General features: G+C 44.2%; 2 protein-coding genes across 2 annotated transcripts in view; both read left to right on the top strand.

Moving 5' to 3' along the window:
• CCDC150 (coiled-coil domain containing 150) overlaps window positions 1–8,487 on the top strand; it is a 67,380-nt gene extending 58,893 nt beyond the window's left edge. The window contains exons 23-26 of the mRNA XM_075268454.1: window positions 807–875; window positions 5,392–5,472; window positions 6,687–6,785; window positions 8,313–8,487. Coding sequence (XP_075124555.1) covers window positions 807–875; window positions 5,392–5,472; window positions 6,687–6,785; window positions 8,313–8,432 — 369 coding nt within the window. The 3' untranslated portion in view covers window positions 8,433–8,487. The remainder of the gene's footprint in view (window positions 1–806; window positions 876–5,391; window positions 5,473–6,686; window positions 6,786–8,312) is intronic.
• Window positions 8,488–23,019: 14,532 nt separating this feature from the next.
• VWA5B2 (von Willebrand factor A domain containing 5B2) overlaps window positions 23,020–23,600 on the top strand; it is a 36,609-nt gene continuing 36,028 nt past the window's right edge. Inside the window, exon 1 of the mRNA XM_075268452.1 lies at window positions 23,020–23,146. The gene's annotated coding sequence lies outside the window, so the exon portion shown is untranslated. The remainder of the gene's footprint in view (window positions 23,147–23,600) is intronic.

Raw genomic sequence — 23,600 nt, 5'->3', positions numbered from 1 at the left:
TGCTATAATTTAATAAATACCTTTGAAACTAAAGACAAACTGAAACCAAAATTGAAGTTTTCCATATGTTTTATGAAGTAATTTTGTGCGTCAGTTTTTCTTGTTATTTTATATGGGGCTGTTGTACAGTATAACATCAGTATGAATCAGGCTTTGGACACATGCCTTTCCTATTTCCATATGGGGAAGTATACAGAACTTCACGTCTGATGAAATTGAATGGATAGTTCAACATAGGTTCTTCATTCAGGGAGACAAATGCCTATCACTGTGACTGCTGAGAATTAGACAGGCTCCTGTCTCTGGCATAGCAATGTACACCAAGCTAGTTTTTTATGCTTATTTAAGATAATATAGAGGACAGGGTACTTAAACACACCCATCCCAGCAGGCAAATATGTAAACTCAAACTGCTCAAGTTATGTTTGCAGAGGCATCATGGGATTGATATCATGGCACAGAGGAAAAGAAAGCAGGTGAAATCTAAAAAACAAAATGGTGGTTCATCAGAAGCAGACATGTGGCTGAACTGCTTGGAAATAAGACACTATACATAAAAGAAGTTAATTTGTGGCAGGTGCAGTGATGAAACTTTGTGCTGAGGTCTTCTTTAATACTATAGTAAATTCAGAGTTGCTTAGGTAATCCTTTTTTTTTTTTTAATTTTGATGAATAAATGGTTTTGAAAGTGACCTTCTGTTTTTAAGTGTCATTTGGACTGAGATTGCTGAACTCTTCTAGAACGTGGTTTCCAATGAAAAATGTGTTTGGTGAATTAAAATCTTTGTGTTTTATAACTATTTTAGGATCTAGAGGCCAAACTGGAACATATGAAGAGCACAAAGCAATCTTATGATAAGAACAATATTGAACAGGTGAGAAGGATTGCAATGGTGAATAAAGGTTAAGGGTAGTGTAACACAGAGTAGAAGATGCTTCATAGCTGCAGTTAGTGCTGCTGCGGCTATTGCTTTCCCGTAAAGGGGGTTGTGTCATAAAGGACACTTAAGGATAGGGGATAAGTGCCCAATCTCTGGTGATCCCACTGCTGTGTCCCCAGTGATTAGAAGAACTGGAAACCGAAAGCACAAAATCTTCCATGGTACACCAAAAATTACTAAAAGGCACACTAAATAATAAGATGTGTGTACAATGTTCTGGCCTAAACTCCCCTCTACCTCACCATTGTATTTGTGTTGCAGATAACATCAAATCAAATCAAAAAATGCTTTATTGGCACGTCCGAATAGGTATTTGGCATTGCCAAAGCTAGTAAAGTGGGTGGGTGGGGGGGGGAGTTGGGTTGGGTGGGTGGGTGGTGGGTATGGGGGGGGGGGGTTCGGTTATAACAGTCCATGGAGTCTCATCTTCCTCTTCGTTGGTGACTGCTATATGGGGAGGTGGGGTGGGGGTGGGTGGGGCGGGTGTATTGGGATAAATATAACAGTCCATGGAGTCTCATCTTCCTCTGGTTTGGTGACAGCTGGACACGTATTGGGCAGCGATCTCCACAGTGGCCTCTTCTTCTCCCAGTAGGATGTAGAGTTTCCTCTTCTCGTCTGCAGATATGAAGTCTGGGATGTGGGCAGAGAGTCTTTGGTAGTAGACGGCCCTCATATCTGAGTATTTGGTGCAGTGTAGCAGGAAGTGGGTCTCGTCTTCTAGGACCCCCTGGTCACAGTGCTGGCACAGTCTCTTCTCCCGTGGCTTGTACGTCTGTCTGTATCGCCCCGTCTCTATCTCTAGGTTGTGGGCGCTCAGTCTGTATCGGCTCAGGGTCTGTCTGTGCTTGGGGTGGCGTATTCTCTCCAGGTAGGTGGCCATGGTGTAGTCCCTTTGTAGGGATTGGTACACGGTGAGTTTCTTGGAGTTATTTATTTCGTTTCTCCATTCTTCAATGTACCGCTCTCTGTTTGCCTCTGTGGTCGCCTTTATTTCGGCCTTGGTTATCATCTGTTGGAGTTTTTGGTTTGGTGGTTGGCTGCTGTTTGGTTGTTGAATGTCTGGTTTGCTCAGGTGGCTTAGCCATGCTTGGTGGTGGTAGGAGTCAGGCTTGCTCCCCTGGATGTGTGCCTGGAAAGCTAGCGCCCTCTTCTGTATGGTGAGCCATAGGGGGAGTCTGCCTAGCTCTGCCCTGCAGGCTATGTTGGTGGTGTTGCGATGGACATGTAGCAGGTATTTGCAGAACTCCAGGTGGAAGTTCTCTGTTGGGCTGGAATCCCACCTTGACTGGTCTGGGTAGGTGGCTGGGCCCCAAACCTCACTGCCATAGAGAAGGATCGGGGAGATGACAGCGTCAAATATCTTCATCCAGACCCTCACCGGTGGTTTGAGGTGGTACAGTTGTCTTCTGATGGCGTAGAAGGTTCTGCAGGCTTTTGCTTTCAGGGTTTCTATTGCTGCTTTGAAGCTTCCTGATTGGCTGAGCTCCAGCCCCAGGTAGGTGTAGCTGTTGGTTTTCTCCAGTGTGGAGCCGTTCAGTGTGAATTGTGAGGTGGTGGAGGCTTTATTGTGGCCCTTCTTCTGGAATACCATGACTCTGGTCTTCTTCTGGTTGATGGGTAGGGCCCATGTGGTGCTGAATTTTTCCAGCACTGACAGGCTTTCTTGGAGGTCTTTCTCGGTGGGGGCCAGGAGTAGGAGGTCATCGGCGTATAGCAGGAACTTCACCTCTCGATTGTTCAGGGTGAGGCCTGGGGTTGGTGAGGCCTCCAGGGCTGTAGCCAGTTCATTGATATAGATGTTGAAGAGCGTTGGGCTCAGGCTACAGCCTTGTCTGACCCCTCGGGCCTGTTGGAAGTATGCGGTCCTTTTCCCATTCACCTTCACACTGCACTGGTTTCCGGTGTAGGAGCTCTTGATGACGTCATACGTTCTTCCTCCTATTCCACTCTCTAGGAGTTTTAGAAGTAGGCCTGGGTGCCATACTGAATCAAACGCCTTCTTAAAGTCCACGAAGCAGGCGAATATCTTGCCTCTTCTGGTGTTGTGCACGTGCGTCTTGATGAGGCTGTGCAGGGTGTAGATATGGTCTGTGGTGCGGTGGTTTGGCATGAACCCTGCTTGGCTCTTGCTGAGGACCCCGTGTTGTGTGAGGAAGGTGAGGATTCTGTTATTGATGATGCTGTTGAACAGTTTCCCTAGCGTGCTGCTGACGCAGATCCCTCTGTAGTTGTTGGGGTCATATTGGTCCCCATTCTTGTAGATGGGGGTTATGAGCCCTTTGTTCCAGTCTTCGGGGAAGTGTCCAGCATTGAGCACGAGGGTGAATAGCTTTGCCAGTGCCGCGTGTATTGCTGGAGGGCTGTATTTGATCATCTCTGGTAGGATGCCGTCAGGGCCACTGGCCTTTTTGCCTTTCAGCACGGCAATTCTTTCCTGTATATCTTTTATGGTGATTGGCGAGTCCAGAGGGTTCTGGAAGTCTTTGATGACTTTCTCCATGTCCCTCAGTTTGGTGATTATCTGTTGCTGTTCTGGAGTTAGTTCTTCTTCTGGGATGTTTTTGTAGAGACCTCTGAAGTAGTTGAGCCAGATATTGCCATTTTGGATGTGGAGAGAGTTTTTCTTGGGCTTTGTGCCCATGTGGTGCCAGGTCTCCCAGAATGAGCTGTCCTGGAGGGAGTCCTCTAGTTGCTCAATTTTGTGGGAGAGGTATCTCTGTTTCTTCTCTCTGAGGGTGCCCTTGTATTGCTTGCATAGATTGCTGTAGGCTTCCCTCACCTCCTTGTTGTTGGGGTCCCTGTGTTTTTGGTTGGAGGCTGTTCTTAGGGTATGGCGTAGTGCTTTGCAGTCGCTGTCGAACCATTTGTGGGACTGTTTGTTGGTTTGTCTTATGGGTTTGGTTCGTTTCAGGCCTGCTAGTTCTGCTGTGGTCTGTAGGATGTATTTGAGATCCTTCACAGCTCTGGTGACTCCCTGTTGGTCTGGCTGATAGTTGTTTGTATGGAAGTTTGTGAGCAGTGTCTTGATTTCGGGTCGGTTGGTTGCGTTGCTATATTCTATGGCCTGGTGGTTGGCCCATTTGAAATGTCTTGGTAGGTTGTAGAGGCCGGACTGTTGGGGCTCATGTATGGGTGTTTTGTTCCTGGTTCTCATGTATAGTAGGATCTGGTTGTGGTCTGATAGATGGGAGTCAGGTGCGATTGTGAAGTCTTCAATGTCTGACAGGTCTGCGTCTGTAATGGCATAGTCCACCACGCTGTTGCCCACTTGAGAGTTTAGTGTGAAGCGTCCTCTGGGATCGCCTGTGGTACGTCCGTTTATTATGTACAGTCCTAGGCTTCGGCACATGTTCAGCAGTTGTCTCCCACTCTTGTTGACAATTCTGTCTTGGCTGTTTCTTCTTGTCTGTGTGGGTTCTGGGTGGTGGATCTCACTACCGTGCGTATGTGGGTTGTCGTCAGGAGGCAGGTAGTCTAACTCTGTGCCTGTCCTTGCATTCAGGTCTCCGCATATTAGTACTCTGCCTTTGGGTTGGAAGTGGACAGCTTCCCTTTGTAGGACCTCGTAAGTGTCGGGGTCGTGGTAGGGGGACCCTGGTGGGGGCATACATACTGCACAGAGATAGATGTCCTGCTGGCCGCTGAGGATGGAGCTGCTTATTTTTATCCATATGTGATTAGTTCCACGTTTGGTAGCTTTTACGTGTTCTTTGAGCTCCTCCTTGTACCATATTAGTATGCCTCCTGAGTGGCAGCCATGTTTGGTGGTCTTATTTTTCTGGGCGGGCACTGAGAGTTCCTTGTAGCCCATGGGTGTTAGGGACTCGTCATCTGCCCGGGTCCATGTCTCTAGGAGGATTTGAATGTCTATGTTTTTTAGTCTGTCTATGAAGTCTGGATCTTTTGATTTAGATCCAAAGGCTGAGGCGTTCAGCCCTTGTATGTTCCAACTACTGATAGTTAGTTAACATAATTATTTGATAGCTTCTATTAGAGCTAGAAAAACACCTTTAGGCCGGGGCCCCTTGTTGCAAAAACCATCAAGTTTTTGTAAATTGCAACTTGCTAATTATACCTGCGGAAACACTGGCATTTTCTATAAGGGTAGAAAGTCTGCTGAAGAAGCCTTGATGCGTTTCCATCGTGTTTTATTTTCAGCAATTCGCTACGTGGGGTCTTAGGGTGAGGCCCCACTTGCAAAAATGCAGCTTTTTTGTTGCAGATTTTGCTGCTTTTTTTTGAGACAGAGCCAAGAATCGCTACAAAAGGAAAGTGGAAAGTATATGGAAAGTACTTATACTTCTGCCTTCTGCTCAATCCAGTCCTGACTGCGTTTCCGGATCGTGGGGCCTCAGCCACTCATATCACTTTAGCACTAAACCTTATTGTATAAAGTCTTAAGCCTAAAATCTAACATCTGATCTACATGATTTTCATTTCATTTTAGGAATTAGAAAGCAGAGTTCAGAAGCTGCAACCTGTTCACATGGGCACAGAAATCAGAGATACCAGTGAAGAGTCTGAACAAGTACGACCTTATTGACTTTAATTATATCTTGTAAGATGGGTCATCAGTATTAAACCCCTTGGACAAAAACTCCAGGAAGCTTAAAAAACTCCAGAGGTTCCCTTATTGGCCTTTCAGTCACGAGATATTTAAAAATAAAAAATGGCATCCACAATGGAGCACTGTGTCTTAGGCTCGGTTCACATTTCTGCCCAGTCTCCATATGGGAATTCCATTCCCCTCTCCGCATGAAAAATACGGAGACAAAAGAGCTGCAAGCAGTTCTTTTCTCTATACGTTTTTCAAGTTTTTTGGGTGGAAACCATGTGGACTCTATAATAGTCCTAAGGTAACCGATTTCTTTATGCGGATTAGGTTTCTGTTCGGTGGGTCGCCAGACGGACCCCCCGAGCGGAAACCCGTGTGCAGATAGGAACCAAGCCGTAGCTGCAAATTTCCTCTACTTGACAATGAGGCTTAGAAGTACTGGTAAATATTTACTATTCTGAGTATATAGTATGGGTATGTTCACTCGGAGAATTTTACAGGAGGATTTTGCAAAAACGTCTCCCATTCATTTCAATGGGAATCCCTTGCTTTTTTTTGTCATGCTAGGGATTATTTTTTAGCTAGCGGGAAAAAAAAGTGGCATGCTTTATTTTACCACGGATTCCATGGCTGAGTCAGCCGTGGCTCGAGACTCACTAATGATTAGGCTCATTCATCCGGGTATCCGCGCAAAGTCACATGGTGGAAAAGGTTTCCGCCATGTGAACTTACCCTAATAGTTCCTCTGCAACAGTAATATTTGGCAAGATGCCCTAATAAACAATCACAAAGTAAAATGGTCTTAGGTTGTGTTCACACGTTGGAATTTGGGGCAGATTTTGTCCCCGATTCTGGAGCAGATTGTCTCCCAGAATCCGCCTCCCATTGTTTTCAGTGGGAGGCAGCGATCACAGCAGGATGTGGAAAAACGTGGCTCAAGACTCCCTGTTGATTAGGCCCATTCATCCAGGCATGTTCAGTAGCAGGATGCTGCGACGGCATGCCTATGCACTGTATTGGCATCCCATCGAGGCTAGACTGCGGCGAAAATGCCGGGGGTAAAATGAAGAGGAATCCATGTGAACATACCCTAAATAGAACTAAAATGTTCAGGTGTTGATTTGATTACAAAAACTGCAGCAAAAAAGTACAGAACAGACATGAAGTAGTCCTTTATTCACTTGTAGATCACAGTTCATCTTCAGGAAGCACATAGTTGGTTGCAGTCTAACTTTGATGAGTTCCAATTAGAAATTCTGAGGAACAGGCAAAAGAGCATGAAAGAGGTGAGACATGGATGGATGTAGATCAGGGGTGGGCAATTAATTTTCGCATGGGGCCGCATAAGAAATTGAAACTATTCTAGAGGGCCGCGCCGTGGCAAATTTAGCTCCACCCACTTTATGTTGACTCTGCCCATTCCCAATAATCTTTCCATGTGCCCCCACAAAGTATAATCGTCTTACAGTCACCCATACATTATATGCCCCCACATTATAATGTTCCCTTCCAACTGCCCCACTGTATTAAGCCCTTATCCTGGTGCCCTAGTTTAAATTGGGGGAAACTAGAGGGGACATGAAACTGGAGCAGCTGGAGGGGGACATTAAACAGTGGGGGTAGTTGGAGGGGGGCAATAAATTGACAGCTGGAGCGGAACATGAAACTGGGGTCAACTAGCAGGGGACATTAAAATCGGGAAGCTGGAAGCAGACATTAAACCGTAGGGATAGCTGGAGGGCGACATTAAACTGGGGAAAACTAGAGGCAGACAGGTCCCCCTCCAGCTTCCTCCACGGTTTAATGCCCCGTCCAGTTGTCCCCAGTTTAATGTCCCCCAGTTTAAGTGCCCTCGTCATCTACCGCCAGTTTCATGTCCCCCCTCCATTTCTCCCCCAGTTTCATGTCCCCTTTTATTTGCCCCATTTCATGTCCCCCCTCCATCTCTCCCCCAGTTTCATGTCCCCCCCTCCATCTGCCATCTCTGCCCTAGTATAACATTCCCCTTCCATCTCTGCCCCTAGGTTACTGAGACACACACACAGACGTACAGACAGGCAGACACATATAGACACACACGGACACATATAGACACACACAGACACATATAGACACAGACAGACACATATAGACACAGACACACAGACACATATAAACACACACACACATACAGACACAGACAGCCAAATATAGACACAGACAGACACACACATACAGACAGACACATATAGATACACACACACATACATATAGACACACACACAAATACAGACACACACATACAGACACATATAGACACACACACACACTCCACCATGCATCTCACATTCTCCTGTCAGTACCTTATGACACACACCACGTCTCCATCTTCTTGCACTGTCCTGCCGGCACTAAGACACGCCTCCCTAGACAAGCTGTGCAGGCCGGTCTGAATCAGTCAGAGGGCCGGATATGGCCCGCAGGCTGGGCTTTGCCCAGGTCTGATGTAGATGATGAACCAAGCCATATTGTAGTTTCAAAACATATAATATGCCAACAAAACTGTAAGAGTTTCACTACATTAAGCCTTATTCAGATGTCAGTAACATGGCTAAACTTGGGAATCCCATTACCATTTTTTATCAGATTTGTGATGGGGACAAAACTTAAAACATCTTTATGATGCTAAAATATGTTTCGTTTATGGTCATTTCATCAGAGTCATGAAAAAAGCCACACTGTCAAATTGGTTGAATTGCACAGTATTTGTCAAATGGTCAAGAATCTTTACTAGTATAGAATGTTTATTTGATGGTATTTTTTTGCCTCCTTAGGACTTTAACAATTTGAAAATTTCACCACATTTTTCTCCATCTACTTTGGAACACTGGGAGACCAAACAGAAGCTCCGCCTCATTGCCAGAAATTTGCTGGTTAAAGAGAAAACCACCTGACATCATTAAGAAACATTCCTATTTGTAGTGCTGCTAGAATTTCTCACCAATTATGTCCGTTTAGCATATTTTATTACTATGTATTGTGGTTTTTCAAATAAAATACATATTTTTCTTTCCTACTTTCATATTTTTTTAATAACTATACAGAATGAGGATTGAGTAGTTAGTGAATGGTCTACTATAGTAACCTCAGTGGTTAAGGGTGGACATTCTGTATGCACAGCAATTTCAGCTGTCCAGGGGTCCTGAGGGCAAATAATTCCTCACCTTTGTTTTACTTGTTTCCCCGTATTTATGGGAGTGTTTAAGAAGCCTGAACAGATCTGATACAAGCTCAGGCCCAGTTCACATCTGCATTCGGTTAGTCCGCTTGGGGATCTCCTGATCGGAAACTCATCAGCATTAAAAAGCAGTTACCCAAGGAAAACCACGGAACCCTGTACACTACAATGGGGTCCGTGTGGTTTCTGCACGAAACACGCAAAGAAAAATGTGCTGCTTGCAAGACTTTTGTCTCCACATGTTTCGTGCAGAAACCACAGCAGACCAGTAGACAGACCACGTTTTCCCGACATTGGCCTTTCTCAACTAGCCGCCATAGCGGTCGGATATCTGCTGTTTTATACAGCAGACACTCATCGCTAATGCCTGTGATCAGTGCCCCCAAGCTGACCGAGGCGACCTTTTACTGCTGGCGCATGGGTGCCGCCATTTTGCCGGAGATCACCGGCACCTGGTGCAAGCTCCGGGGCCAGCTTGGCGTTGTCTTGACAGCCTTGATGAAAATCAGAAAAAAAAAATGCCCACGATGCGAAGGGGTTAACTGCTTCAGTACCAGGCCAATTTCTGGTCCAGGACCAGACACATTTTCAGGGTTTTGGGTTTTTTTTGTATATGTGGTTTTGAGGGCTAAAACATTTTTATCATTTGCGTTATTCAGCTAATTTCTGCATCTTTTTTCGGTGAAACATATGGCTTTAATTTTATGTTGTTTTTAAAAAAAAATTTGAGTTTAGTAGAAAAGGAGGTGGCTTAGGCCTGGTTCACATCTGCATTTGGTATTCTCTTCAGGGAGTCCGCTTGGGGATCCCCTGAACGAAATCATATACACATTAAAAAGCTGTTGGCTAAGAAACCACATGGACCCAAATAGAGTATAATGAGGTCCGACTGGTTTCTGCTCGGTGTCCGCAGAAATCATGTGGAGAGGAAAGTACTACAAGCAGCACTTTTTTCTCTGCATGTTTTGTGCGGAAACCACAAGGACCCCATTATAGCCTATGGGGTCAGTGTGGTTTCATAGCTAATCACTTTCTAATGCGTATAGGTTTCTGTTTGGGGGGGTCCCCAAGCAGAATACCGAATGCAGATGTGAACCGGGCCTTAAGATTTAGCCAATACAGTCTACACCAGATTTATCATCTAGCATGAACCACTGTGATGAATGTTACACATTTTAACAATGTTTTGTCTAAGTTTACGCTCTCTAATAGAGATGAAACGGTAGTTTCGAATAGCACACTCCCATAGGAATGAATGAGAGCGGCCGGTGCACAGGGGGTTAAGCGGCAGGACGCCGGCCCCGGCTGCATCCATTCATTCCTATAGGAGCGTGCTGTTCGAAACTACCGTTCCGAATAGTACTTGCTCATCTCTACTCTCTAACTATGATACAGTATTAGTGATTTTGCCCTATTAACTACAGATGACGGTTGACTTGCTACCTGTTGTATACCGCTCATTGGCAGATGCCATTGTAACAAGATGATCAATGTTATTTACTAAGTCAATGTTTTTAATTATATTACTGATTGGTCTGTTGATGTCACTAGATGGCACTGCTTTGTTATAAAGGATTAAGCCCCTACCCTTTGCCAAGTGATCCTTATGGTCCCTCTCATTAATAGATGCAAAATAAGAGAAAAATAAAGCATCATGTTGCAGAAAACTTCTGTCAATATGTATGTAGCACAAAACAGAGTAATAAGCTAACAAGAAATTCACTGTTCTCTGAAACTAATAAGGAAGAAGCTGCCAAGTTCACCCACATGTATGTATAATTAGCTGTTAGTACACGCTCATCAGATTTGTTGAATTTAATTGGTGCAATGTATCAAACAGCTTGGAAACAAAATCAACAGTGCGTGGCAGGGTGCATACATATGGAGGTTGTAAATGCTGCTCAACCTGATAAGATGATTCTGCTTTGTAGGGGTGTGGGTTCTTCTATCACAATCAGAGAAATCTACTATATTCATTTTTGGTACAAATATTAAGTAGCAATAAAAATCAAAGATATTAAACAAATACAACTTTACACTATATATAAATAAAAAAAAGAAAAAATGTCTCTGCTCACCTCTGGATTTCGTAGTTTAGAAAATTAATGATCTTCGGGGTGCATGGCTCACACTTCACTCCTTAAGTGTAGTTCAGTATTCAAAAAACAAGTAGGTAGTCCAGCAACTGTCCGATGAGTTTATAAAATGTAACTTTTAATCATAAAAATGACAAAAACATGAAAATAACAATAGAGAAAGAAAAGAAAAAATAACCCCCTAAAAAAAAAAGCTGACGTGTTTCAGAACAGCATTGTTCCGAAACGCGTCAGTTTTTTTAGGGGGTTATTTTTTCTTTTCTTTTGTTTCTCTATTGTTATTTTCATGTTTTTGTCATTTTTATGATTTTCATTAAAAGTTACATTTTATAAACTCATCGGAGAGTTGCCGGACTACCTACTTGTTTTTTGAATACTAAATATATATGTTCCTTTGAAATCACTGTAACACCTTAAGCAATTCCAGATATTAAAGGGTTTGTCCAGGATAAGTGCGGGTTCACAACTGCCCCAGTCTACGCTTTAGCCAATCCGGCGGGTTTCCATCTTCTTTCCTGAGAAACTGGACAGGAGACGGAACCCCAGCAGTCAGTTTTCAAACCCATTCACCTGAATGGGTTTGCAAAGTGACCGCCCGTGTGTGTCTTTTGCCTCTCCATGGCGAAACCGGGGTTTTTTTTAACTGGAAACACAGTCCTGTATGTCTGATTTTGTGTCCGGTTAAAAAAAAAAACAACTTTCGCCGCGGAGAGGCGGAAGACGCATACGGGCGGTCACTTTGCAAACCCATTCAACTGAACATCCTATGGCATGTACAACTGTGTGAAGACACGTGTATCTAATCCTCCCCTGTGTGGTATTGTGTGAAGAGGCGCGTATCTAATCCTACGGCGTGTGGAACTGTGTGTAGACGCGTGTATCCAATCCCCCGGCATGTGGTACTGTGTGCAGACACCTGTATCTAATCCTATGGCATGTGGTACTCTGTGCAGACGCATGTATCAAATCCTTCAGTGTGTGGAACTGTGTGCAGAAGTGCGTATTTAATCCTCTGGTGTGTGGGACTGTGTGCAGACCCGTGTATCTAATCCTCTGGCGTGTGATGCTGATCTGTGTATCTAATCCTCTGATGCGTGTATCTCAGTTTGGATATCAGTGTTGTATTGTGTATGTGGAGTGACCGTGTGTATTGCAGCTGGAATATGAGTGAAAGACTTGCAGGTTTGTATTGGCTAGGGGGGGGGGGGGGCACTGTGTTTGGAATGCTGTATCTCAGCAACGGTACGTCCGAGCGAGTTGGAGTCTCGTCTTAAACCTTCCCGGATATCTGAAGTATCTCTGTACCAAATTTGGTGAAGATCGGTCCAGTCGTTTGGTTCGCATTAGAGAACAGACAGACAAGAATTCATTTTTATAAGATAGAGAGATATGGCTTGGAGGTTTTTTACGTCAAAAAAATATCCAAAACTTTGCAAAAAAAGTAAATTAAAAAAATTCTTGGAATTGCATCAGTAACTTTTTTTTTTTTTTTTTTTTTTTAAATATTTCCATGTACAGCAATGCATAAGGAGTCTTTTTTTGCAGAGCCAAATGTACATTTTATGTATACCAATTTGGAGCATGTTTACTGCTTTGATCACTTTATAGCCAAATTTTTATGGGAGGCGAAACAGTGAGAAAATGGCGGTTCGGCTCTTTTGATTTATTTTTTCCCCATTATTCCATTTATTAAATGTAAAAAATATTTTTAGAAGCTTGTAGACTAAAACAATGCATTGCAATCCATTGTAAAAATTGTAGAATATACATACAGGCTGATAAGAGCAGCTTATAATACAAGTGTCTATGCCAGATAATCCTGGGAGCCTTCAAATAGGGCTGTCATGGTAACAGATTGCCTTTCAGGGACAGCGATCCACTCCAAAATGTTAGTGCCCACACATTGCCAGGAAAACGGCACCATAACTTTGACTAAGGTGCAAAAAGGGATGGGAGGAATAATGTCTGCAAATAATGCAAGCACTGATTGCGAGCATTGCTGCCAGGTCTCCTCACAGGTCAGGTCAAGCACACAGGTGGGGAGGTGCGATTTTGAAATTAGGCTGAGTTCACACAAAGTTATTTGGTCTGGAATCCGCCTCAAAATCAATAGAACTCTATTGGGAGGCCTTTTTTGGAGGCTGATTTTGAGGCGGATTCCTGACCAAATTTCTGACCCAAAAACTGTGTGAACTCTGTGAGCCTTAGGGCCCCTTCACACGGCGTAAGCGCGGGGCTCATTTAGACACGTATACACGTGTCCGAGCGTGACGCTTCAAAACAGAGTGAATTGATTTCAATGGGAAGCGCGCGTATATGCCGATTATACGTGTGCTTCCCATTGAAATCAATGGGCTCTCTTTTGAAGCGCCGCGCTCGTACACGTGTATACGTGTCTAAATGAGTGCCGCGCTTACGCCGTGTGAAGGGGCCCTTAGGGTGGAGAAGTAGGTTATGGAACAACAGTGAAGTAGAGTGGTTGATCGGGTGTAGGTTGAAGTTTTCCCAGTTGGTGTCAATTTTGTTTTTGAAATAAGAGGCACAGTCTTCACTTGAGATGAGTGGTGTATGAGGGGGATGAAGAAGGGAATTAAAGTTAAAGGGTTCCTCCTGCAGACTCCCTCCGGACGGGAGGCAAGCACTAATGTGAACCAGCCCTTTCTCGTCCTGCAGAACCAGCATTGATTGGCCAAAAGCTATACAGCGTATACAGTGTATAGCATTCGGCAAATCAACGCTGGTTCTGCAGCAGGCTCTTTCTTGCTAGTCGGGAGAGCTGGCAGCTTTCGGTTATGCGGGAGCTGGCTTTTTCTCATAGGAATGCATTGACAAGCGTTGATCGGCCAATCAACGCTGGTTCTGCTGGAGGCTCGTCTGTGACGAGGCGGAGTCTAACATCGGACCACAATGGAGACTGCTGTGGTCCGATCTTAGACTCCGCCTCCTCACAGACGAGCCTCCGGCAGAACGGGCCAATCAACGCTGGTTCTGAATCAAATCTTTACTGTGAATAGCAAGTAGTATTCGAACGAGTACGAGTATTTTGAATACCGTAGTATTCTATCGAATACCTACTCAATGGAATACTACTCGCTCATCTCTATTAAAGAGGTTAGATTGGGGACACGTAAAGATCAGATCCAGTGTGTGTTCCCCTTTATGAGTGGCAGTGGCAGACCACTGAGAGAGGTGGTGAGAGAAAGGATGGTGAAATGTCCCTTGATAATAGTGGGGACATCAATTGAAAGTGCACGATGTAGGTGGTAAAGTGACTGAGGAGTATGAATTTATTTTAATAGAAAATTCTTAAGACTCAAGACAAGGTGGTTATGAGGTCCTATATGTCCAGAATAGTCTATCAGCTCTCCTAGTAGCCAAAAAGTGCAATGTGTGCTGTTTTAGGCTACTACTAGTTCTGCCCTGTAGCTGTAATGTGTTGTCCTTATATATTACTGCATATACTATGTAAAATATTATAAATGTAAAGGGTACATCAGGTCTAGGTATGCTAACAGGGTTTTATAAGCTTACAGGGATGTGTATTCATTTCCCCGCAAACACATGGCATGGTTATAGAAACCTCCAGTGGGATAATCTATGTATTTTCCATTCTGATGATTTCATTACCAGAAAGGAGGCTTCCTAGGATTTACAGGTGTTTAAAGAGCTGTTTTCCTGGGTCAGTAAAGACACCTATGGATTATGTACGAGGACATTTAGTCCTGTAACCGCCAGGCAAGGCCAGTTTGGTGTGCAAAGAGCAGTGAAGAGTGCTGGTAAATAACAAAGCCCTTTTATCCATCTGTAACCCGAGTCTGTCACTAGGCAGCAGGTGTCTCTGTCATTAACAGGAAACTTTGAGAGTAATTAGAGCAGATGGAGAGGTGCGAGGCGGGGGAGTCTCACCTGTAACATGGCGACCAAAATCACTTTTATCTTTTGGATTTGTAACACCACACTGCTTTTCTTTGTATTTCCACAGGGCAAACATATAGAAAGTATTTACCAACATTCATCGCTTATACTACACATCTGAAGCCAGGACTCCATGGTGATGTCCGGTTTTATGTGACCCATAGGCGCATAATACAGCATATAAACGTGATTTTATGGACTATGCCTCACACTACAGTCTACCATGATTATAACACAGAGTGTGATCTGGGACATCTGTAAAATATTTTGAGTAAAGTTAGATTGACTTGAGTGCAATTTACAAACAATTACTAAATATGGGTGCACACATATGTTGTGGCATGAGCTCACATCCAAGGCCCTGCTCACTCATTGTGGCCATTGGACACACAATATTGCAGGTAAAGCCTCACTGACTGAGTTCACTGGCACTCACTGTCCCCTTCCAAATGTAAGCATGAAAAGAAAATGTGTCACAGACTAGAAGGTAAAACCACTCTTGCTTTGAAATACATCAGAATGGTTGATATAACAAGTCGGACAGCAGCCATTTCACACCATACATATGCTGTCACATTCAGGCCTGGTTCACATCTGCGTTCGGGTTTCCTTTCGGGGACTCCATAGACTATAATGGGGCCCGTGTGGTTTCTGCTCAGTTTCCTCAGGAATCATGTAGAGAGAAAAGTGCTGTAGTTTCATGTGGAAACCACACGGATCTCATTATGATCTATGGGGTCTAGGGGTTTCCCAGGTAACCGCTTTTTAATGCGTATAGGCTTCCGTTCAGGAGGCCCCCAAGCGGACTCCCTGAATGCAGATGTGAATAGAGCCTTAGTTTGGTCCATACAGAATTCTGCTTTAGAGTTCTCAGGAGTCTCTGTGTTTTGGCCATGAAAACCTATAAGTTCCATTCTTCCATTATTGGAACGGCAGCCTCATAGCACACAACTCAAAAATTTCAACCTCCGGCATAAATGGATTAACCCAGTCACGTGACTGTTGAGGCCAATCAGAGAAGGGCCTGAATATTACTACCTGTGACAACGCGGGTTCTCTCCCTAAAGCCTAAAGCCAATTGGCCAATCAGCGGTTTCAGCACAACGCTGGAAGAGACCCAGAAGAGCAAACAAATTGGGAGGCACAGGACAATACTGGAGCAACTGGGACAGGCGAGTATGCATTTTTTTTTAAAGCTTTTTCACTGCCCCCAGAGGATTTAAACTTCCTATGTTTAGCCTGGACAACCCCTTTAAGAAAAAATAGGTAATTTACAGTATTTCTAGTAAGGACAATACCTTTTTCCCTGTGCCAACCTTGTTGCTATTGCTAATAGAGTCCCTTTAAGTTACCATGATCCTGACATGACATCATGCTAGGCTCTGCATGGATATCAGTGTGTCTGGAATCTTTTATATAGTACACATCACATTCTTCTGGAAAGCTCACCATGTCTGGACGTTGCTCAGCGTGTCTATACCTGAGGGCAAGGAAGTACATTGAGAAAAGATTGCATCAATGCTTATCAAGAACTAAACTGTTACATGAGAAACTGTATATTACATTTATAGTATATATGTATAAAAGTAAAGTATTTCAAACTACAATAGTATTAAAGCACATATTTCCACATACTTGAGTGTTTTCAGTGTATCTTTTAGCTTTGCACAAGCATTTATATTCCGTTTATTGCATTTGTGACATCAATTTTTTTTCTTGAGTTTTTATGAGAGAAAGGAACGCCACACAGATTATGCTGCATTGTGAAAGAAACACTACTGACTCAAAAAAACACAGTGTGCCACAAAACATAACATGTGCCTTTTTTAATTAGGCTGCGAGGAGTGAATTTTTATTTTTTTTTTTTTTTAAAGTACTGATGCTCTCCTGATCCTGTAGCTCCATTGTTTTCTTCTGGCAGAAGACTTCACTGTACGTGACCACTGAGGCCAATCGGTGGCCTCGGCGGAAGGGACCCAGGACATCACAGGCAGCGAGGACTTCAGCAAAGGAAGACAGCTGAACAGAAGGAACAGACCATGCTGGGAGGCCACTGGTGATAGGTGAGTATTTTTTTTTTTTTTTTACCTAACAGAAGAGGGAAATTTTCTGTAAGCCTCAACTGAAGGAAGGACAACCCATACTCTCTTAGAGTAGGGATCATAGGACTATAAGTAGTCCTATACTTCTTACTCTGAAAGCGCGGGTTGTCCTTCCTTCTATTGAGGTTTACAGAAAATTTCCCCCTTCTGTCTGTTTGGTACTGCTACACTCCCGGTCCTCGGTGACATTGTTGGAACCCACTGCCACTCTCGCCTGTTGTTGGCTATAGTGCCAAAGCTACTATTGTTGTTGTGATATCATCATTCACAATCACAACCAACCCAAGTGAGAGACTAACTGGTCCTTACACTTTACTATCACCAAGTTCTATACATCACAGATCTACACTATTGTGGTATTCGGTGTTTTGTCAATTTTTTCTTTTCAGCATTTTTTTTTTTACACCTCCCTTGATAAATACAGTTTTAGCCTGGACAACTTCTTTAAGGGGCCCATCAACACAAACACAACCTAAAGGGTTGGAAGTGGTCTCATCTGCCACTGAATCCATAGGACACTCTCACCACATGAGGGTTGATTATATTTATTTGATCTCCTTTCTGAATTCCTTTGATGATTGGTAGTTTGTTTGTCATATACTTTTTACCCCTGCCCTCTGATGTGCTAGAGTGAGAAGACATATGATGCTTAGCTTTCCTCTATAAATAAGGAGAAAAGTAACACAAAAGGGGCATCAGTTATGTCGCCAAGTCTGAGGCCACACACTGCAGATTTTTCTCAATTTTTTTTGAACGAATAGAAGATATGAAGGAAACACCAATACATTGCCTTGTTGCAAGATGCACTTCTGGTTTAGCTCCCCCCCCCCCAAAAAAAAAAAAAAAAAAAAAAAAAGTGGCAAAATCTGAAACCTAAAACGCAGCAAATGTGTGGCCTCAGCCTATTTTATGGAACATGTAATGTTCAGAAAAACTTTTCACAATAAAAGTTAAGTTTTATTGAAGGAATTTGATGCTGGACTTTTCCATTTTTGATGATTGTATTTGTACCTCGGGCTGAGAGGCTGGATTTTCCATGCATCTTCCATTTTTTCTAAGGCTTCTTACCGAGGTAATACACCTCAACATCTGCGGACATTCATACCGGAAGACATGTGGGTGAGCTGACACATCTTTTGTTCATTACGATAAATCAGCCTAACATTATCGTTGTTACTGATCAGCAGCAAATTTAATGCTGTTTTTCTGTAGGGCTAAAAAAATTTCTAACAGTTTAAGTGAAGAAGAGCAGCAGTTGGTGTGAATTGCACATATATGGTGTATTTTCATCTGTCATTTTGACAAATCTTTATCACTGTCACTTTCCAACTTTGATGAGTGATGAGAAAACATGTATACTTTGCTTCTACAATGTTGCCTGCAATTATTTTGCACAGTTTATGCCAAAAACGTCATGAACAGCTTTGTTATAAGGCAGTCAGGTTCAGAGCAGATACACCCTTCACCTTATTGTATATCGCATTCTGCATACTGTACTTAAAGGGATCCTGTCAATGGATACCCTTTTTTTCTGACTAACATGTAGGAATAGCCTTAAGAAAGGCTATTCTTCTCCTACCTTTAGATGTCTTCTCCGCGCCGCATTCAATAGAAATCCAGGTTTTCTTCGGTATGCAAATGAGTTCTCTAACAGCCCTGGGGGCGGTCCTCAGTGCTCAAACAGCACTGGGGGTGTCCCCAATGCTGCAAGAGAATTCTCCAGAAATGCCTCTATCTTCTTCTGGAACGTCCTCTCCCTGTGTCTACTTCCGTCCTGGGTTTCAGTCTTCTAGGCATGCACAGTTGGCTCTCCCATCAGGCCTCAGGCAGAGCTGACTGTAAGCTGGTGTCAGCGGCCATTTTCTTGTGGCTGCGGGGCATGTGCAGTTGGCTCTGCCTGAGGCCCGATGCCCAGAAGATTGAAACCCAGGACGGAAGAATACACAGGGAGAAGGCATTCAAGAAGAAGATAGAAGCGTCGCTGGAGATTTCTCTTGCAGCATTGGGGAAGCACCCAGTGCTGTGAGAGAACTGATTTGCATACTGAAGAAAACCTGAATTTTTACCGGGCGGCGGCAGAAGACATCTAAAGGTAGGAGAAGAATAGCCTTTTTAAGGCTATTCCTACATGTTAGTCAGAAAAAAAGGGTAACCAATAATAGGATCCCTTTAATTCTTGCAGTGCAATGACTCCACTACTATTAAGAAGACTCTGGGGAAGGTTTACCAAGAATCTTCTCTTTTTTTGGTGGGAAAAAGATGGCAAGTTTGCAAGACTGCAAGTTTTTAATGCTACTAGTGACTCATGGTTGCGGTTAGCATTTTTGCATCATCCTCACCAATATTCTCAAAGTGGGAATGAGAGGGAAGGGACATATCCAATTCACTTTTGGGATGTAAATTACAACAGTAAACTATGCCAGCTATGAATTGGAGTGGATTCCTGCTTAGCCACATGGTTCAGTGGAAGATAGGCCTGAATCATGATGAGGCGCAAGACCGGGCCTTAGCTCTTTCGGACATACCGTTCCGGAGATACAGTATTCCCAATATAATAACCTGCATTAGCCAATACAAACTGCATACTCCAACTGCCATACACACAGTCACTCAACATGCACAATCCAACACTGACATCCAAACTGAGATACACGCATCAGAGGACTAGATACGCAGCACAGCACACAGTACCACACACCTGAGGATTAGATACACGGCTCAGCACACAGTACCACATGCCAGAGAATGAGATACGCGTCTCTGCACCCAGTGTCACATGCTGTAGAATTAGTTACGTGCCTCAGCACACAGTACCACACACCGGATGATTAGATACGCGCCTCTGTCCACAGTACCACACACCGCTGGATTAGATATATGCCATAGCACACAGTACCACACACCGGAAGATTAGATACGCACCTCTGCACATGGTACCACACGCAAAAGGATTAGATACGCGGTTCTGCACTTGGTACCGCACTCCGGAGGATTAGATACATGCCTCAGCACATGGTACCACACACCGGAAGATTAGATGCTCACCTCAGCACATGGTACCACACACCGGAGGATTAGATACACAGCTCAGCACACAGTAACACATGCTGGAGGATTAGATATGCGGCTCTGCACATGGTACCACACGTCGGAGGATTAGATACGTGGCTCAGCATACAGTATCACACATCAGAACTTTACTCCAGGTTTCCATAGAAACCCAGTCATTTTTCTTCACTGCTGTATGTCAACTTTAAAGGGGCAGAGCACTCTGGATGGCACTGTTACACAAGGTCACATACAGACAGCTTTACTCCAGGTCTCCATTACAACCGCTCACAGGTTTTTCACTGATATCCAAACTGAGATACACATGATCACATGACGCTTATGGACACACACACAAACCACATACAAAATACACCAGTGCAAAACTTCACAATTCTTATGCGGCCACTACACAAACAAAAAATGAAATATACCCATGCAATGCCGTGCCCTCCTGCTAGTTAAAGATATATGTCGGACAATCCTTTTAAAGGGTGACACATATCTCTCCAAAGACTCGATAAGGAAAGACATCTCACCAAAGACTGATTCATTGTGACCACATTTAGTAATAGTTAACTAAATTTGTGTCTGAAATTGTGCCAGATTTATTGTGATGGCTGAAGCTGGATGATAAATCTGGTGTATCTTTAGACCTAGTTTAAGTTTATACCACCTATTCTAGTTGGGCTTGCTTTGGGCCAGAATATTATTCCAAAATATTGGCACATTTAAGATATGTTCCTGATAAGTCACGCCCACTTGCCTGACAAGTTGAAACCACAATAGTAAATCTAGCAATAGAAAAATAAAAAAATAAGTTATCAGATTTGAAATTTTTATTTAATTTATTTATTTTTAACTTTTGTTTTAAACTTGTTTTAGCCCCTGCCTCAGGGAGAATGAGCAAGCTTTAATTAGATTAAATCATAGATTACATGTATTACAGTTTATGGAAAAATAGCTATGTTACGCAATAGCAACATGGCATTGGCAGACTTGGGAGTATTCAGATGCCAATCAGCTGGCTCCCACAATCTTGTTGCAGGGCGGATGTTTGGTTGCAGAAAATGAAAAGAGCCTCTCAGAAGGTGGTGTGAAAGGTTAATACTGAGTTCACACGGGGCTTTTTAGACAGGATTTTGATGTGGAATCTGTCTCAGAATCTGGCTCCAAATATCGCTTCCCATTGACTTGAATGGGAGCCGTTCACTTCTTTTTTCCGCTAGCATTTCTTCCCTCTCGCGCAAAAAGAAGTGAGCTGCCCTATCTGGCCATGGATTCCGCGGCTGAATCAGCCGCAGTATCCGCAGCATGAGACTTCCTCCCGACTAGGCCCATTCATTTCGGCCTAATGCCATGACTGGATGCCGATGCAGTCGCAACTAGCCACGGGAGGCGGTTTTTGGAGATAGATTCTGAGGTGGTTTCCACGTCAAAATCTGGTCCAAAAAACTCAGTGTGAACTCAGCTTAAAGGGATTCTACCATTAAAAACTTTTTTTCGTAGATAAGACATCGGAATAGCCCTTAGAAAGGTTATTTGTCTCTTACCTTTAGATGTGATCTCCGCTGCGCCGTTCCTTAGAAATACCGGTTTTTACCGGTATGCAAATTAGTTCTCTCGCAGTGATGGGGTGGGCCCCAGCACTGGAAATGCGATGGGGGCATCCCCACTGCTGCTTGAAAACAGAATCCTGCGACGCCTTTATCTTCTGCTGGATCCTCCCCTTCTTTCTTCGTCTTTCTTCGGTGTCACCTCCAACGCCTGCGCAGTTGGCTCTGCCAGTGAGACACTAGTAGAGCCGACTGCGATTGTGGCGTCGGAACTATGGCCGCGGGCATGCGCAGTTGGCTAAGTGCTGGACTTTTTATTTTCAGGGGATTGTTTCATAACTTGAGGTATTATATTTTTTCTAGCCTTCCATTTTTCTCTGGTATATTTAGAATTACCAAGACACACAACGTATAAAAATACCGCTAAAACACAAAAACAAAGAAAACTTCTATCTGAACTGGACCTCCAGTGGGGAAAAAAAACCCACTTAAGGCTAAGGCCACACGGGCCGTAATCGCAGCGCTAAAGCGCTGCAGAAAGAACCACTGCGTGAACACATTGCGGTTCTTTCTGCAGTACTTTTAAGTTAAAGTTTGCAGAGTTTTCCTCTGCAGACTTTCTCTTAACATTATATCTACGGGAAAGCCACTGGCGTTTCTGTAGATATAATTGACATGCTACGATTTGCAAAGCCGCAAAGGCTTTGCAAATTGCAGCATGTCCACGATGCGATCTGTTCTGCAAAGTGGGGATGGGATTTGCATGAATCCCATCCACTTTGCCTGCACTGTACAACGCCGCGATTTTTCCCGCAGCGTCTCCACTGTGGGCAAATTGCGGCATTTACGTCCCGTGGGGCCCCGGCCTAAGGCTGAGGCCCCACATTGCAGAAACACAGCTTTTTTTGTTGCAGATTTTGTTGCGGTTTTTAAGCCAAGGACAAGAGTGGATTGAGCAGAAGATTGAAGTATAAAAACTTCCTAGATATTTTCCACTCCTTTTGTAGCCACTCTTGGCTTTGGCTCAAAAAAAAAAAAAAAAAAAAGTGGCAAAATCTGCAACAAAAAAAGCTGCGTTTCCGCAACGTGGGGCAACACAGCTTTTTTTTGTAGCAGATTTTGTGCCATTTTTTTTGAGCCAAAGTCTAGAACGGCTGCAAAAGGAATGGGAAATCTATAGGAAGGTCTTGTACTTCTATCTTCTTCCCAATCCACTCCTGGTTTCGGCTCAAAAAACCGCAACAAAAAAAGCTGCATTTCAGCAACGTGGGGCCATAGCCTAAATCAGATGTGAGCAAGCAGAGGAAGCAGCCTTCATCCCCCAACTCCCAGCAGACACATTACTGTATGGCTTCTACCTGAGGGCTAGGGCCAGTCATAGGGCTGTGGTTCGTGACTAGACTTTCACAGCTGTAGGTCCCGCAGAGAGCTCAGGTAGGAAAGGGCTGACGAAGTAGAGCAAGTCCTGACTGCCCCATCTCCACAGCTGCCAGGCCAGAGCCAGAGAGGGAGGAGACAGGGAGGGAGAGGAGGAGGTGCCGGCACCCGGAGCACCCGGACAGCAGGGAGGCAGCGAGAGCGCACAGCACGGCGGACACCGACCCGCTCACTGCTGAGGAGGCAGCTGAGGGAAGCACAGACCGCACCCTCCTCACTTCCAAGCGGCCGCTCCTCTCTGCAGTGCTGGCACCGTCCCAGGGACGTCTCACTGAGGTGATGGAGGAGACACTGTCTCAGGATGGGCTTGGACCCCTTGTGTCCTGCCTGGCAGTTTAGGTTGACTGTTACCTGGGACTAGCCATCCTAGCCAGTGCAGCTCTGCAGTCTAGATAGTGATGTGAGCATAGTAAGAGCTGGAGGTGGGTGAGGGGCTGCTGCTGCCAGGGGTGGTCACTCCAGCCTGAGTACATGGAGGTGTGATGCTCTGCAGGTGTTGCTGACCACTTATCCCCTGGGACTCTCTAGGGGTGGAGGGGCAGATACTGTGGCAAATGACTTGCGCCTGTCTTATCCACAAGAAATAAAAAGTTGTTAGTAGCTAGTTCTATGTTACACCTCCACTGTACCCAGCTTGCTGTCTGTGACCTGATCCATCTTGGTAAGTAGCATTTAGGTTTATGGCATAACAATGTAATTTCAGTGTGGCAAGGATTGGCATATTACTTGT

The sequence above is a fragment of the Leptodactylus fuscus genome, chromosome 3 (assembly GCF_031893055.1).
Source record: "Leptodactylus fuscus isolate aLepFus1 chromosome 3, aLepFus1.hap2, whole genome shotgun sequence".
NCBI classification, from domain to species: Eukaryota; Metazoa; Chordata; class Amphibia; order Anura; family Leptodactylidae; genus Leptodactylus; species Leptodactylus fuscus.
Note: the sequence above shows the minus strand (reverse complement) of the source record. Positions and strands in the feature narration are given on the sequence as shown.